Raw genomic sequence first — 13,429 nt, forward strand, 5'->3', positions numbered from 1 at the left:
TTTATGTTTAAATTAGAAAAATCTTGATTCCTTGGTTTGTACAAAGAAGTTAGCAAGAAATCGGTTTGGGGAATAGCTTCAGAGAGCAAGCATTCAGAGATTTTCTTTATGCTGAGCTGTGAACCACTTCCTAAATCTTCTACCTGGCTATATTGCTTTGTATGGAAATGACACATGTAAGGATGTATCAAATCCCCACTTTACTGCCAGTACTGTTCTGACACCAGTTTTACATGCAGCCCTTCTCCCTCTGACCCTAAGTACCTGTAGCTCGGTAAGATCTTACAAGTTAAAGGGCACAGCCCTCCAGATGCCAAAGACCTGGAATGCTAGCCACAAGCTTGGGAGTCCTCACATCACCCTCACTTCTAACCTGCTGGCTACAAATTCTGGGTTTTCCCACTACTTTTTCAGGATGCCAGCATCAAGTTCAAGGGTCCCTGGATTCCCTCACTTCTGACCTACTGCTACTACCGCTACTCCCCTAGGTTTTATAATTTTCTAGAATAACTCAACCAAACCCATTGTCGTCGAGTCGATTCCTATAGGACAGAGGAGAACTGCCTAACATTTCCAAGGCTGTAAATCTTTACAGAAGCAGACTGCCACAGCTTTCTCACATGGAGCAGCTGGTGAGTTTGAACTGTTGACCTTTCAGTTATCAGCCGAGAATTTTAACCACTGTACCACCAAATACAAAGAAGATACACATAGCACAAGGTCTGGGAAGCTTCCCAACATGAAGCTTCCATGTCCCAAACAGGGATGTAGTACCTTCCCACATACATCAATGTCTTTCACAAACCAGGAAGCCCATGGAGCTTCAGTGTCCAGAGCTTTCACTGGGGCCTCATTATATATTCATGATTGTTTGAATCAGCCCACCTCCCCTGAGGTCAGCTGCTTATCATGAGGTGGTCTTCTTGGCCCAGTCAGCTCCTGCCTGAGTCACCTAACTCTCAGGTGTGGGCTTGTGATGGATTGAATTGTGGCCCCCAAAAATATGTGTCAGCTTGGCTAGGCCATACGTAGTGGGTTGAATTATGTCCCCCAAAAATGTGTGTCAACTTGGTGATGCCATGATTCCCAATATTGTATGGGGGCCCTCCATTTTGTGATTGATATAATTTTCCTATGTGTTGTAAATCCTAATCTCTGCCTGTGGATAATGAGGCAAGATTAGTTTATGTTAAAGAGGATTAGGGTGGGATGTAACACACTTGCTCAGGTCTAATCTCCGATCCAATGTAAGGGGCGTTTTCCTTGGGCATGGCCTGCACCACCTTTTATGTTACAAGAGATAAAAGGAAAGGGAAACAAGCAGAGAGTGAGGACCTCATACCACCAAGAAAGAAGCACCAGAAGCAGAGCATACCTTTTGGACCTGAGGCTCCTGTGCAGAGAAGCCCCGAGTCCAGAAGATTGGTGAGAAAGATCTTCCTCCAGAGCTGACACAGAGAAAAAACCTTCCCTTGGAGCTGACACCTGAATTTGGACTTCTAGCCTACTAGACTATGAGAGAATAAACTTCTGTTTGTTGAAATTATCCACTTGTGGTATTTCTTTTACAGCAGCACTAGATGACTAAGACACCATGATTCCCAGTTTTGTGTGACTGTCGATCATTTTGTGATCTGATGGGATTTTCATATGTATTGTAAATCCTACTTCTCTGATGTTAATGACGCAAGATTATAGGCAGTTATGTTAATGAGGCAGGAAGTTGTATGTTGAGTCAACATCTTTTAAGATATAAAAGAGGAAAGGGAGCAGAGAGACAGAGGGACCTCATTATTACCAAGCAAGAAGAGCCCAGAGCACATGTCCTTTGGACCCAGGGTCCCTGAACTGAGAAGCTCTAGACTAGGGGAAGATTGATGACAAGGCCCTTTCCCCAGAGCCAACAAAAAGAGAAAGCCTTTCCCTGGAGCTGGTACCCTGAACTTGAACTTCTAGCCTCCTGGACTGCAAGAATAAATTTCTCTTTGTTAAAGCCATCCACCTGTGGTATTTCTGTTACAGCAGCACTAGGTAATTAAGACAGGACTGGAGGCCTACAGATAACAAAGAAACCTCAATTAGTGAGGAAATCCCAAGGATTTAGAGTTATCCCTCAGGAACCAAGAACGAAGACCAAATTCTTTGGGTAAAGCTAATGTAAACCCCACAACGTACATGTCCCAAAATCATGTTTCATAACTGACAATATATACTCTTCCTTTTCTTTCCCAGAAAAAAATAACTTTTTAATGTGGTTTTGGAATTCCTGGATGGCACCAATGGTTAAGTGCTCATGGTTAAGCACCCGGCTGCTAACTGAAGGGTTGGTAGTTTGAATCCACCCAGTAACTCCATAGGATAAAGAGCTAGCAATCTGCTTCTGTAAAGATCACAGCCTAGGAAACCCTATGGGGCGGCCCTACTTTGTCTCACGAGGTCACTATGAGATGAACATCAACTCAACAGCACCTAGCCACAGCAGCACCCAACAACACCACCACAGATGAGGATGATGCAGGCCATGTGGGAACCCCTGGTCTATATTCTTGCTTCTAAGTGTGATCTGCAGACCAGCAACATCAGCGCCAACCGGCCTCCTTGCTGTTCCTAGAACACAGACACACTCCTGCCCCATTGTGTTTGCAGGGACATTGTCCCTTGAACAACTTCCCCAGACATCCTCATAAGGAATTCCTTCATGTCCTTCAAATCTTTCCCCAAATGTCACCTTCTCCATGAGGCCCCCATTGACCACCTGAGTTAAAACAGCCATCTTCCCTCTCCCCACACACACACTCTGGACCCCCTTCCCCATAACATTTCCCATCTTCTAATGTATGTAAACACTTTCCTCATTTACCATGTTTATTTTTTATAGTCTGCCTCTTTCTGACATAAAACATGCTCGACAAGACAGGAAATTTTTGCCCATCTTTAGTTCACTGATGTTTCCCAGATGCAAAATAGTGTCATATAGCCTGTACTGTACACATACGGGTTGAGTGAAGAATCAATGTAATGTAGAAACCCAGAAAACCCAGTGCCCTCACCTCCCTATTCTTGAGACAGTATATTAATGTAACCTCAGATCAAATGATGTTTTGTGGCAGCTACAGCACAACGTCCACTCACACTGACATGAAAGTTTCATGCACTTTTCTCACCAGGGCCGCTCTCCCCCTACCTTCCTCTGTGTCCCTCCCACACCACACCTTTTCAGAAAGGGACTTTTCTAGAGATATGAGTCCTGTTTTCCAACCAACTTTTAGTCTAAATTAGACTCTGCTTTTTAAGTCCATAAGTTTCCACTGAAGCCACCACTGGGATTTCGAGAGATAAAGGCAGGGAGAGAGGGTAGGTGAGCAGAAGATGGATACATAATAGGAATTTAACTAAGAGAAAAAGAAAAACCCCACTGCTATAGATAAAAAAAAAAAAAAAAAAGCTATAGATACTGGCTCATAATTACCCTATAGGACAAAGTAGAACTGCTCCATAGAGTTTCCAAGGAGCAGCTGGTGGGTTTGAACTACTGACCTTTTGGTCATCAGGTATAGCTCTTAACCACCGCGCCACCAGGGCTCCTTCTTACTTCAGGGGACTTTTTATTGACAGAGTAGAGTTGCCCATCTCCCGGACTTTTACTTAGCCCTCTCACCGCCATCGCACTAGGCTAGATTAGGCTCTCACCCCCTGTGTCAGCTCCTTCTGCCTGGACACAGGTGACGCGTGAGAACAGTTCTCACTTGCATTGGGTGATCTCAGCCAGCACTGAGACTCTCCTGGCCTGGAGGATCAGGGTTTTGGGGCACGAGATTCTCCTCCTACTGTTCTCAGGGACTCTGGCGCTGACCCACACTTGGTCCGGTGAGTGCGGGGTTGGGAGGGGAACGGCCCTAGCGCTCACCCAAGCTTGGGAGGGTGAATGCCGGGATGGGAACTGCCCCTGTAGTGGAAGGAGCGAGGGGACCGTCCCGCGGGGACGCAGGACCCTCGGGGAAGCCGAGTCCCCCCACTTTGTCCTGACCCACCATCCCCTGTTTCCCGCCCCCGCCCCTCCCGCCGCCAGTTCTCTGTCCACCAACCCCTGGCCCCTCCCCGCCCTCGTCGACCCTGGACTCGGGGAGCCGCGAGGGGAGGGGGACCGGTGGTCTCAGCCCACTTTGCCCCCAGGCTCCCACTCCCTGAGGTATTTCAACACTGCGGTGTCCCCCCGGGCTGAGGGGAGCCCCGTTTCATCTCGGTCGGCTACGTGGGCGACACGGAGTTGGTGCGGTTCGATGGGGATACCGCGAATCCGAAGATGGAGCCGCGGGCGCCGTGGGCGGAGCAGGAGGGACAGGAGTGTTGGGACAGGGAGACAAGGAGAACCAAGCTCAGCGCACAGAGGGACCGAGTGAACCTGCAGATCCTTCGCAGCTGGTACAACTAGAGCGACTCAGGGGAGTGACGCCGGGCCCAGGTCTCAGGTCCCCTCCTCCACGAGTGGACTGGGGTCGCCCCGAATCTCCAATCCAAGCGCTACGCCCAGGCCGCGGGCCCCTCCCAGCCTCTCGACCCAGTAAGAGTCACTGAGATTCGCTCTGGTTTCTTTTTCGATTTAGACTCAAATGGGCTCTGACCAGCCACCGCCCTCCAGAGTCGCGGGTGCGGGGCCAGGATCTCACACCACTCACACTCTGTGTGGTTGCCATATGGGTTGGAAGGGCGCCTTCCCGGCAGCACTTCTATGACTGCTGATTACCTAGCACTGAACCTGAATGAGGAACTGCAGAGGCGGCTGCTCAGATTTGAAGCGCAAGCGCGAGGAGGCCGCTGTGGCCTAGCTCTACCGGGGCTACCTGGAGGAGGAGTGTACAGAGCGGCTCAGCAGATGCCTGGAAAAGGGGAAGGAGACCCTGCAGTGGTTAGGTATGATGGGAGCCTCCCCATCTCCTGGTGGGCTGGGGCAGTTTCTCCAGCTGGTGTCCCACATGGAGGGGAGGAAAAGGAGGTGGACATCAGAATACTTCTTTCCCCTGGGTTGGGATGGGAGGAGTCGCCCAGGTTTCCAGATCCTATCAGAGACATTCTCTCCTCTCAGAAACAAGGGATCCAGTCTTTCTAGGAATGAAAGGTGAGATCTCTGAAATAGCCAATCAGCAGTTACCTTTGGCCCTGGCAGTGTCCTTGGGAACCCAGGAACTTACTCTCTCAGGCCTTGTTCTCTGCCCCACACCCAGGGCTGGATTAAGGCATGGGAGGGCCCTAAACAATGAGAATCTGTGGTGCTCCCTCCTCTGCTTACTCACCATTTAGACGGAATATGTGAGTTATTTATGATACATGTATGTGTGGGTGTATCTTCGCTGTAATATTGGCGATTGGACCCATAAGTGGCATATGGGAGTTAAAAATATGTTTATAGAAGTGAATATTTCAGTAGATGAATTAGAAGATAAATATTGTACTCCCCCAAAGGAGTATAAGTGAAAAGTGGTGATAAACAGGAGAGAAAAACTACAAGACTATTATACTATCTGTGTGATAATAAATTGCCTTACCCAAAATAAGTTGGCCTTTTTCCTTGCTTCATGGGAGACAATCCTTGGGGTTTTCCTGGGTAATGGAGGTCCCTCTACTATGTAAAATTTCTGGACAGAACCTGAGAATGTGCACAAATGAGTGGGGGCTACCCAGCCTACACGGTTAGCTAACCTCGGGAATGGAGTGGGCATGATGCAATTAACCATGCACGTTCAGTGATTCAGTCAGTCATGGCTATGCAATGACACCCCAGTCATGACTGTGTCATGAAGCCAATGAAAGGGTTTGAACGAGGAAGTTCAGGGGGCTTCCTGGATTGGAGAGAACATCTCCCTTGGGAGAGTAGTGTGTCCCTGAGGATAATGGAGGCCTCATGTCGGGACCCCTTCTAAATCTCACCCCATGCATCTCTTCATTTGCATCCTTTCTGTTTATAATAAATGAAGAACTGTAAGTATGGATGCTGTCCATGAATTCTGAGAGCTGTTACAGTGAATTAAGGAACCTACGGCAGCAGTGAGAGCCAGCAGGGCCTGGCATCTGCCTATTTGGCAGTTGGAAGAGCTGAGTCCTTCCAACTTGTGAACTCTGACTTAGCTCAAGGTGGCTAATTCAGAGAAGAGCTGCACACGCAGTCAGTCTGAAAGATGATGCCCTTTAACTTGTAAGGTCTGACCTAACACTGGGTGGTTAGGGTCATACAGAGAAAGTGCCGCATGGGTCGCTGGCAACAACAATAATGGGGAAGAGGGAAGGTGAAGACTGGATCCACTTCCATGTAGGAATATGATGCATGCTGATCCTTACCGGGCAGTTAATAATGGGGAAGAGGAAAGGCAAAGACTGGATCCACTTCCATGTAGGAATATGATGCATGCTGATCCTTACCGGGCAGTTAGGAGTGAATGTGGGATTTACCCACCTTACCCCTTTAGAAATGCACTATCAGTCGAGGAATTACAACAACCTAATAAGTTCCAAAAAGAGTGGAGAATTCGTGCCTCACACCATATATAAAAACCAATTCAAAATGGAACAGGGATCTAAACATGAAAACTAAAACCATAAAATTCTTAGAAGAAAACCTTGGGCTGTTGCTTTGGGACCTAGTTTTTAACAATAGATTATCAGATAAAGACAACAAAATCATGACAAGCAAAAGACAAAATAGATAAATGAGACCTCAAGAAAATGAAATATTTTTGTTTATCAGAGGAATTTATCAATAAAGGGAAGAGACAGCCTAAAGGTGGAAAGAAATTTTGGGGGAATCATATATCTGATAAGGATCTAATACCTAAAATACATATTTTTAAAATCTACAGCTTAACAAAAGACAAGCTAATCAAAAAATGAGCAAAGGACTTGGTCTGACATTTCACCAAAGAAGATATTCAAAAGACCAACAAGCACATGAAAAGATGCTCCATGTCATTAGCCATTAAGGAAGTGTAAATCAAAACCGTAATGAGATACCATCTCTCCCATTAGAATGATAATGATAAACACAAAGCAAAATGAAGGAAAAAACAAAACCAGAAAATAGCAGGTGTTGATGAGGATGTGAGAAACTGGAACTCTCATCTGTTGCTGGTGACAATGTAAAATGGTACAGCCATTGTGGAAAACAGTTTGGCGGCTCCTCAAAAAATGTGAACATAGAACCACCACATAACGCAGCAATCCCAATCCTAAGTATGTTTTTAGGTGCTGTCAAGTCAGTTCCAACTCATACCAACCTCTATGTACAATAGAACGAAACACTGCCTGGTCCTACGCCATCCTCACAATCCTTGTTATGCTTGAGTCTGTTGTTGCAGCTACTGTATCAATCCATGTTGTTGAGGGTCTTCCTCTTTTCCGATGACCCTCTACCAAACATGATGTCCTCCAGGGACTGATCCCTCCTGATAACATGTCCAAAGTATGTGAGACGATGTCTCGCCATCCTTGCTTCCAAGAAGCATCCAGGCTGTTTTTCTTCCAAGGTAGATTTGTTCATTCTTCTGGCACTCCACGGTATATTCAGTATTCTTCGATGAGAACATAATTCAAAGGCATCAGTTCTTTGATCTTATTTGCTGTCCAGCTTTCGCATGCATATGAGGCCACTGAAAACACTTGGCTTGGGTCAGGAGCACCTTAGTCTTCAAGGTGATATCTTTGTTTTTTAACACTTGAAAGAGGTCTTTTGCAGCTGATTTGCCCAATGCAATGCGTTGTTTGATGTCTTGACTGCTAAGCTTCAATGGGTGTTGATTGTGAATCCAACTAAAATGAATCCTTGACGACTCCAATCTTTTCTCCTTTTATCATGATGTTGCTTATTGGTCCAGTTGTGAGGATTTTTGTTTTCTTTATGTTGAGGTGTAATCCATACTGAAGGCTGTGGTCTGATCTTCATCAGTAAGTACTTCATTCAAGTCCTCTTCACTTTCAGCAAGCAAGGTTGTGTCATCTGCATAATGCAGGCTGTTAATGAGTCTTCCTCCAATCCTGATATCCCATTCTCCTTCATAGAGTCTGACTTCTTGGATCATTTGCTTAGCATACAGATTGAATAAGTATGGTGAAAAGATGTAACCCTGATGCACACCTTTCCTGATTTTAAACCACACAGTATCCCCCTGTTTTGTTTGCAGGACTGCCTCTTGATCTATGTACAGGTTCTGCGTGAGCATAATTAAGTGTTCTAGGATTCCCATCCTTTGCAATGTTCTCCATAATTTATTATGATCCACACAGTTGAATGCCTTTCCATAGTCAATAAAACACACATAAACATCTTTCTGGTATTCTCTGCTTTCAGCCAGAATCCGTCTGACATTAGGGATGATATTCCTGGTTCCATGTCATCTTCTGAATCTGGCTTGTATTTCTGACAGTTCCCTGTCAGTGTACTGCTGCAGCTGCTTTTGAATTACCTTCAGCAAAATTTTATTTACATGTGATATTCATGATACTCATGTATTCCATAATTCCCACATACGGTTAGATCACCTTTCTTTGGAGTAGACATAAATATGAATTTCCTCCAGTCGGTTGGTGTCTGAATCATCTAGTGCTGCTATAACAGAAATACCACAAGTGGATGGCTTTAACAAAGAGAATTTTTTTTGTCTCACAGCCTAGGAGGCCAGAAGTCTGAATTCAGGGTGCCAGCTCCAGGGGAAGGCTTTCTCTTTCTATCAGCTCTGGAAGAAAGTCTGTGTCATCTATCTTCCCCTGGTTGAGGAGAGCTTCTCAGGCAGGGACCTGGGGTCCATAGGACACACTATGCTCCTGGTGCTTCTTTCTTGGTGGTATGAGGTCCCCATGTCTCTCTGCCCACTTCTCATATCTCAAAAGAGATTGGTTTAAGGCACAGCTTAATCTTGTAGATCGAGTTCTGCCTCATCAACATAACTGCCCTTAATCCCAACTCATTAACGTCACAGTGATAGGATTTACAACACATATGATAATCACTTCAGATGAGAAAATGGTAGACAATCACACAATACTGAGAATCATTGCCTAGCCTATTTGACAGATATTTCAGGAGGACACGATTCAATCCATGATATTTGGCCAGGTAGCTGTCTTCCAAATTTCTTGACATAGACAAGTAAGCACTTCCAGCACTGCATCCATTTGTTGAAACATCTCAATTGGTATTCCATCAATTCCTGGAGCCTTATTTTCACCAGTGCCTTCAGTGCAGCTTGGACCTGTCCCTTCAGTACCGTCAGTTCCTGATTATATGCTAAGTCCTGAAATGGCTGAACGTCAACCCCTTCTTTTTGGTACAGGGACTGTGTGTATTCCTTCCATTTTCTTTTGATGCTTCCTGCTTCATTTAGTATTTTCCCCCCAGAGAATCCTTCAGTATTGCAAATCAAGGCTTGAATTTTTTCTTCAGTTCTTTCAGCTTGAGAAATGCCTAGCATGTTCTTCAAGAGACACAGGTTAGGCACAAAGACATAAATATATTAAAAATCAAAGGATGGAAAAAAATATACTAAGCAAACAGTGACCGAAAAAAATATACTAAGCAAACAGTGACCAAAAAAAAGGTGGGAGTTTCAACACAAATCTCAGATAAAACAGACTTTAAGCCAAAATCAACCATAAAAGGCAATGAGGACATTGTACAGTGATTAAAGAGACAAGCCACCAAAAAGACATAACTTAATAAATATCTATGCACCCAATGACAGAGCTCTAAAATACATTAAAAAAAAAAGAGAAAAAACAAAACAACTTCCAACAGCACTGAAAAGAGAAATAGGCAGTTCCACAATAATAGTAGGTGGCTTCAGCACACCACTCTTGGTAATAGAACATCTAGAAAGAAACTCAGCAAAGATCCAGAACATCTAAAGGCTAAAATCAATCTGACCTCCTAGATATGTATAGAACACTCTACCCAACAGCAGCAAAGTTCACATTCTTTGCCAACACACATGGAACATTCTCCAGAATAGAGCATATCTTAGACCACAAAGCAACCTTCAATAAAATCCAAAACATCGAAATAACACAAAGTATCTTCTCTGAATGCAACGCTGAAAAAGTAGAAATCAATAATGCCAAGAGCAAGGAAGAAAAGTCAAATACGTGGAAACTAAATAACACCTTGCTTAAAAACAACCAGGTAATAGAAGAAATCAAAGAGGGAATCCAAAAATTCCTAGAATCAAATGACAATAAAAACATATCATACCAAAACCTTTAGGACACAGCAAAGACCATGCTTGGAGGTCCGTTTATATCAATAAACTCACACATCAAAAGAGCATGGGCCAAAATCAAAATGTTAGCCCTACAACTTGAACAAATAGAAAGAGAACAAAATTCAAATTAAAAAAAAAGACTAGACTTACTGGTTTAACAGAGACTGGAGGAACCCCTGAAACTATAACCCGTGGAAACCCCCCTAACTCAGAACCGAAGCCACTCCTGAAGTCCACTTTTCTGTGAAAGATTAGACAAGCGTATATAACGAAAAATAACACATGTGAGAAACGTGCTTCTTAGTTCAATCAAGTATAGGAGGCCTAAAGGGAACACCTCCGGAAAAGCAGACAAGTAGGCAGGAAGGGATAGGAAACCTGAGGGAATGGACGTGTGGAACCTGGGGTGTAAAGGAAAAGAGAGAGAGTGCTGACACATTGTGGGGATTGTAACCAATGTTACAAAATAATTTGTGTACGAAGTTTTGAATGAGAAACTAATTTGGCTGTAACTTTTCAACTAGAACACAATTTAAAAAAAAAAGAGAGAGAGCAAATAAAAAAGATGAAACTTGGGAAAGCAAAAGGGTGCTCTGGTCTTGTGTCCTCAGCCCTGTGACCACATGGGGGCGCCGCCGCCCTGCTTTCTTGAATTCTGACTGAGCCCTGGAGGGGTTTTGGCAGTAGAAGGTGGCAGAAATAACTCACCCAGTGACTGGGCATCTCTGTGGAGCTGAAGATTCCTCTTAACAGCCCTGGACTCCGCAAGGGTCAGGCTCAGGGTGGGGGAGAGATTGTAGGAGAGGGGAGCTCAGGAGCCCCGTGCCATCTCTGAGGTTTCGGTCTCCTCTCCGCAGCTGTTCTCTCTACCACCTTGATGGCAGTATCTGGTGTAAATGGACAGTAGGTAATTTTTCCTTGTATTCCCTATTCCTTTTCTGAATACCATCTTTTAAAACAGTGTTATATTTAGATATTGTTAACATCTTACGTTCCTATTGTCTCAGGGAAAAAGAAAAAAAAAAAACAACCTTTCTGTGCTGTCAGTGAGACAGGGGCAAAATATGCTGCTGACCGTGCTATCTGCTTTTAATCTGGACTTCAGTCTAACAGCTATTTTTTGAGAAAAATACATCTTTCCTCACTGGTCAAAACCAAGACATGAATCCGTATGCCCTGAGGAGTTTTGACCAAGCGAACATCTGTGCACCTGAAAATACAGGTACTTAGGAAGAATGTTGTCTGGGTGCCATTGCCAGCGAAGTATTTTGTGCCAGGTAGGAAAAGGAAATACATGCAAGTATCTTGTGATCACTCTCTAAGCATCCTGTGAAACTATCTGTCATCTCTAATTACAGCTGTTACTAACTGGTAACCAGTCAGTGTTTTGCAGCTCTACCCTCTGAACCAATAAGATACCTTTTTCCCCCATGTTGCAAAATGTCATCTCCCACTTCCCTGATCAGAGATGCCCCAATTAGGAACAACCTGTGGCTGATGCCTGCTGGAGCAGTATAATCACCCCTGATTCAGACCCCCTCTTCCGACACCACTGTCTCAGCTCAGCAAGCTGTGCTGTTCCCAGTTCGAACTCTAATCTTTGACACTTAAAACCCTTAATAAACCTGTTTTACTCGGCAACAGCATTCCAGTTTTCTCTACGACACTGTCACAGCTAATGAAGCAGTGCTGGAAACCCTGGTGCCATAGCGATTAAGAGCTACGTCTGCTAACCCAAAGGTCAGCACTTGGAATCTACCAGGCACTCCCTGGAAGCTCTATGCGGAGATCCTACTCTGTGTGCTATACGTTCGCTGTGAGTCGGAATCGACTTGATGGTAACGATTTTTTTTTGACGAAGCAATATTGATACATTATTATTAACTGCAGTTTGGACTTTATTCAGATTTTATCAGTTTTTCCCTAATGTCTTTTCTCTGTTTCAGGATCCCATCCAGGGTACCGCACTACATTTAATTGTCATATCTCTTTAGGCTCATCTTGGCTGTGATAGTTTCCCAGACTTTCCTTACTTTTGATGACCTTGATAATTTTGAGGAGTATTGGTCAAGTGTATTATAATGGCCTTCTAATTGAGTTTGGTTAATGGTTTTCTCCTGGTTAAAGATGGGTTCTATGGGTTTGTGGGAAGAAGACCACAGATATACATATGTCAACCACTTAGCAAGAGTATTCAATATCTATTTGATTTATCACTGATGACGTTAATAACCCTGATCACCTGAATAAGTTAGTGTTTCCCAAGTTTCTCCACTGAGAAGTTACTTTTTTACTTCCCCTCTTTCCATGCTGTACTGTTTGGAAGGAAGTCACTATTCAAAGTCCACACTTAAAGGGTGGAAGTTACGCTCTACCTCCTTGAGGGCAGAATATCTACATAAATTATTTGGAAATTTTCTCTATGGAAAATTTGTCTCTTCTCCCCATTCATTTATTTATTAAATCATTTGTGTATATCAGTATGGATTTGTGGACATTTATATTATGTTTCCGATTATAATCCAATTACATGTTATTGGTTGCTTTGGCCATTGAGAGTTATTTCAGTTGGCTCCTGAGTCCCTTTGACAAATTCCCACGGTTTTGTTATTTGAGCACTTTGTTACCTCCTGAAGATGCTCCAGACTTATCTTGTATATTTCCTGCCCCAGCCCTAGAGTCGGCCATTTCTCCAGGGTGTCTTGGGCCCTTTTATTAGAAGATGGTCTCAGAAACAAAGGTCTGGGCACTGGGTTTTTTTGTTGCTATTGGGATGTCATTGTTTCTAGGCCATCTGAGCAGATGGAACAAAGATATATATGTATGTATACTAGACACATGCGATACCAAACTCTATCCAAACCTGTTATCATCGAGTTGATTCTGACTCATAGTGACCCATAGGATTTCCAAGGAGTGATTGGTGGATTCGAACTGCCAACCTTTTGGTTAGCAGCCAAGCTCTCAACCACCGTGCCACCAAGGCTCTACCACATCCAATGTGTATCTATAATTACATGTATGTCAGGATATATATATATTCATAAGTATCTATAGGAAGTTGAACATGAGTTCATACTGATGTATCCAGCTCTAATCCAGTACTACATGGCTCAGTCTCACATACCTTCCATGTAACTTCCCCTGTCAGGGTGGACCTTGGATCCCCAAGTCCCTGTCACTTGTTC

General features: G+C 44.1%; 1 protein-coding gene and 1 long non-coding RNA gene across 9 annotated transcripts in view; one reads left to right on the forward strand and one right to left on the reverse strand.

Annotated features, from left to right (window-relative positions):
- Nucleotides 1–13,429, forward strand: part of LOC126073164 (patr class I histocompatibility antigen, A-126 alpha chain-like) — a 374,107-nt gene that overhangs the window by 25,850 nt on the left and 334,828 nt on the right. The window contains exon 7 of one of the 8 annotated variants that reach the window (XM_049879634.1): nucleotides 415–686. The exons of the other annotated variants lie outside the window; for them this stretch is intronic. Coding sequence (XP_049735591.1) covers nucleotides 415–488 — 74 coding nt within the window. The 3' untranslated portion in view covers nucleotides 489–686. Of the gene's footprint in view, nucleotides 1–414; nucleotides 687–13,429 lie in introns of those variants that run through there. 8 annotated transcript variants of the gene reach the window in all.
- The window catches only part of LOC126078246 (uncharacterized), a 562,403-nt gene that overhangs the window by 23,902 nt on the left and 525,072 nt on the right, over nucleotides 1–13,429 (reverse strand). The window lies entirely within an intron of this gene.

The sequence above is a fragment of the Elephas maximus genome, chromosome 1 (assembly GCF_024166365.1).
Source record: "Elephas maximus indicus isolate mEleMax1 chromosome 1, mEleMax1 primary haplotype, whole genome shotgun sequence".
In the NCBI taxonomy this organism is placed as follows: domain Eukaryota; kingdom Metazoa; phylum Chordata; class Mammalia; order Proboscidea; family Elephantidae; genus Elephas; species Elephas maximus.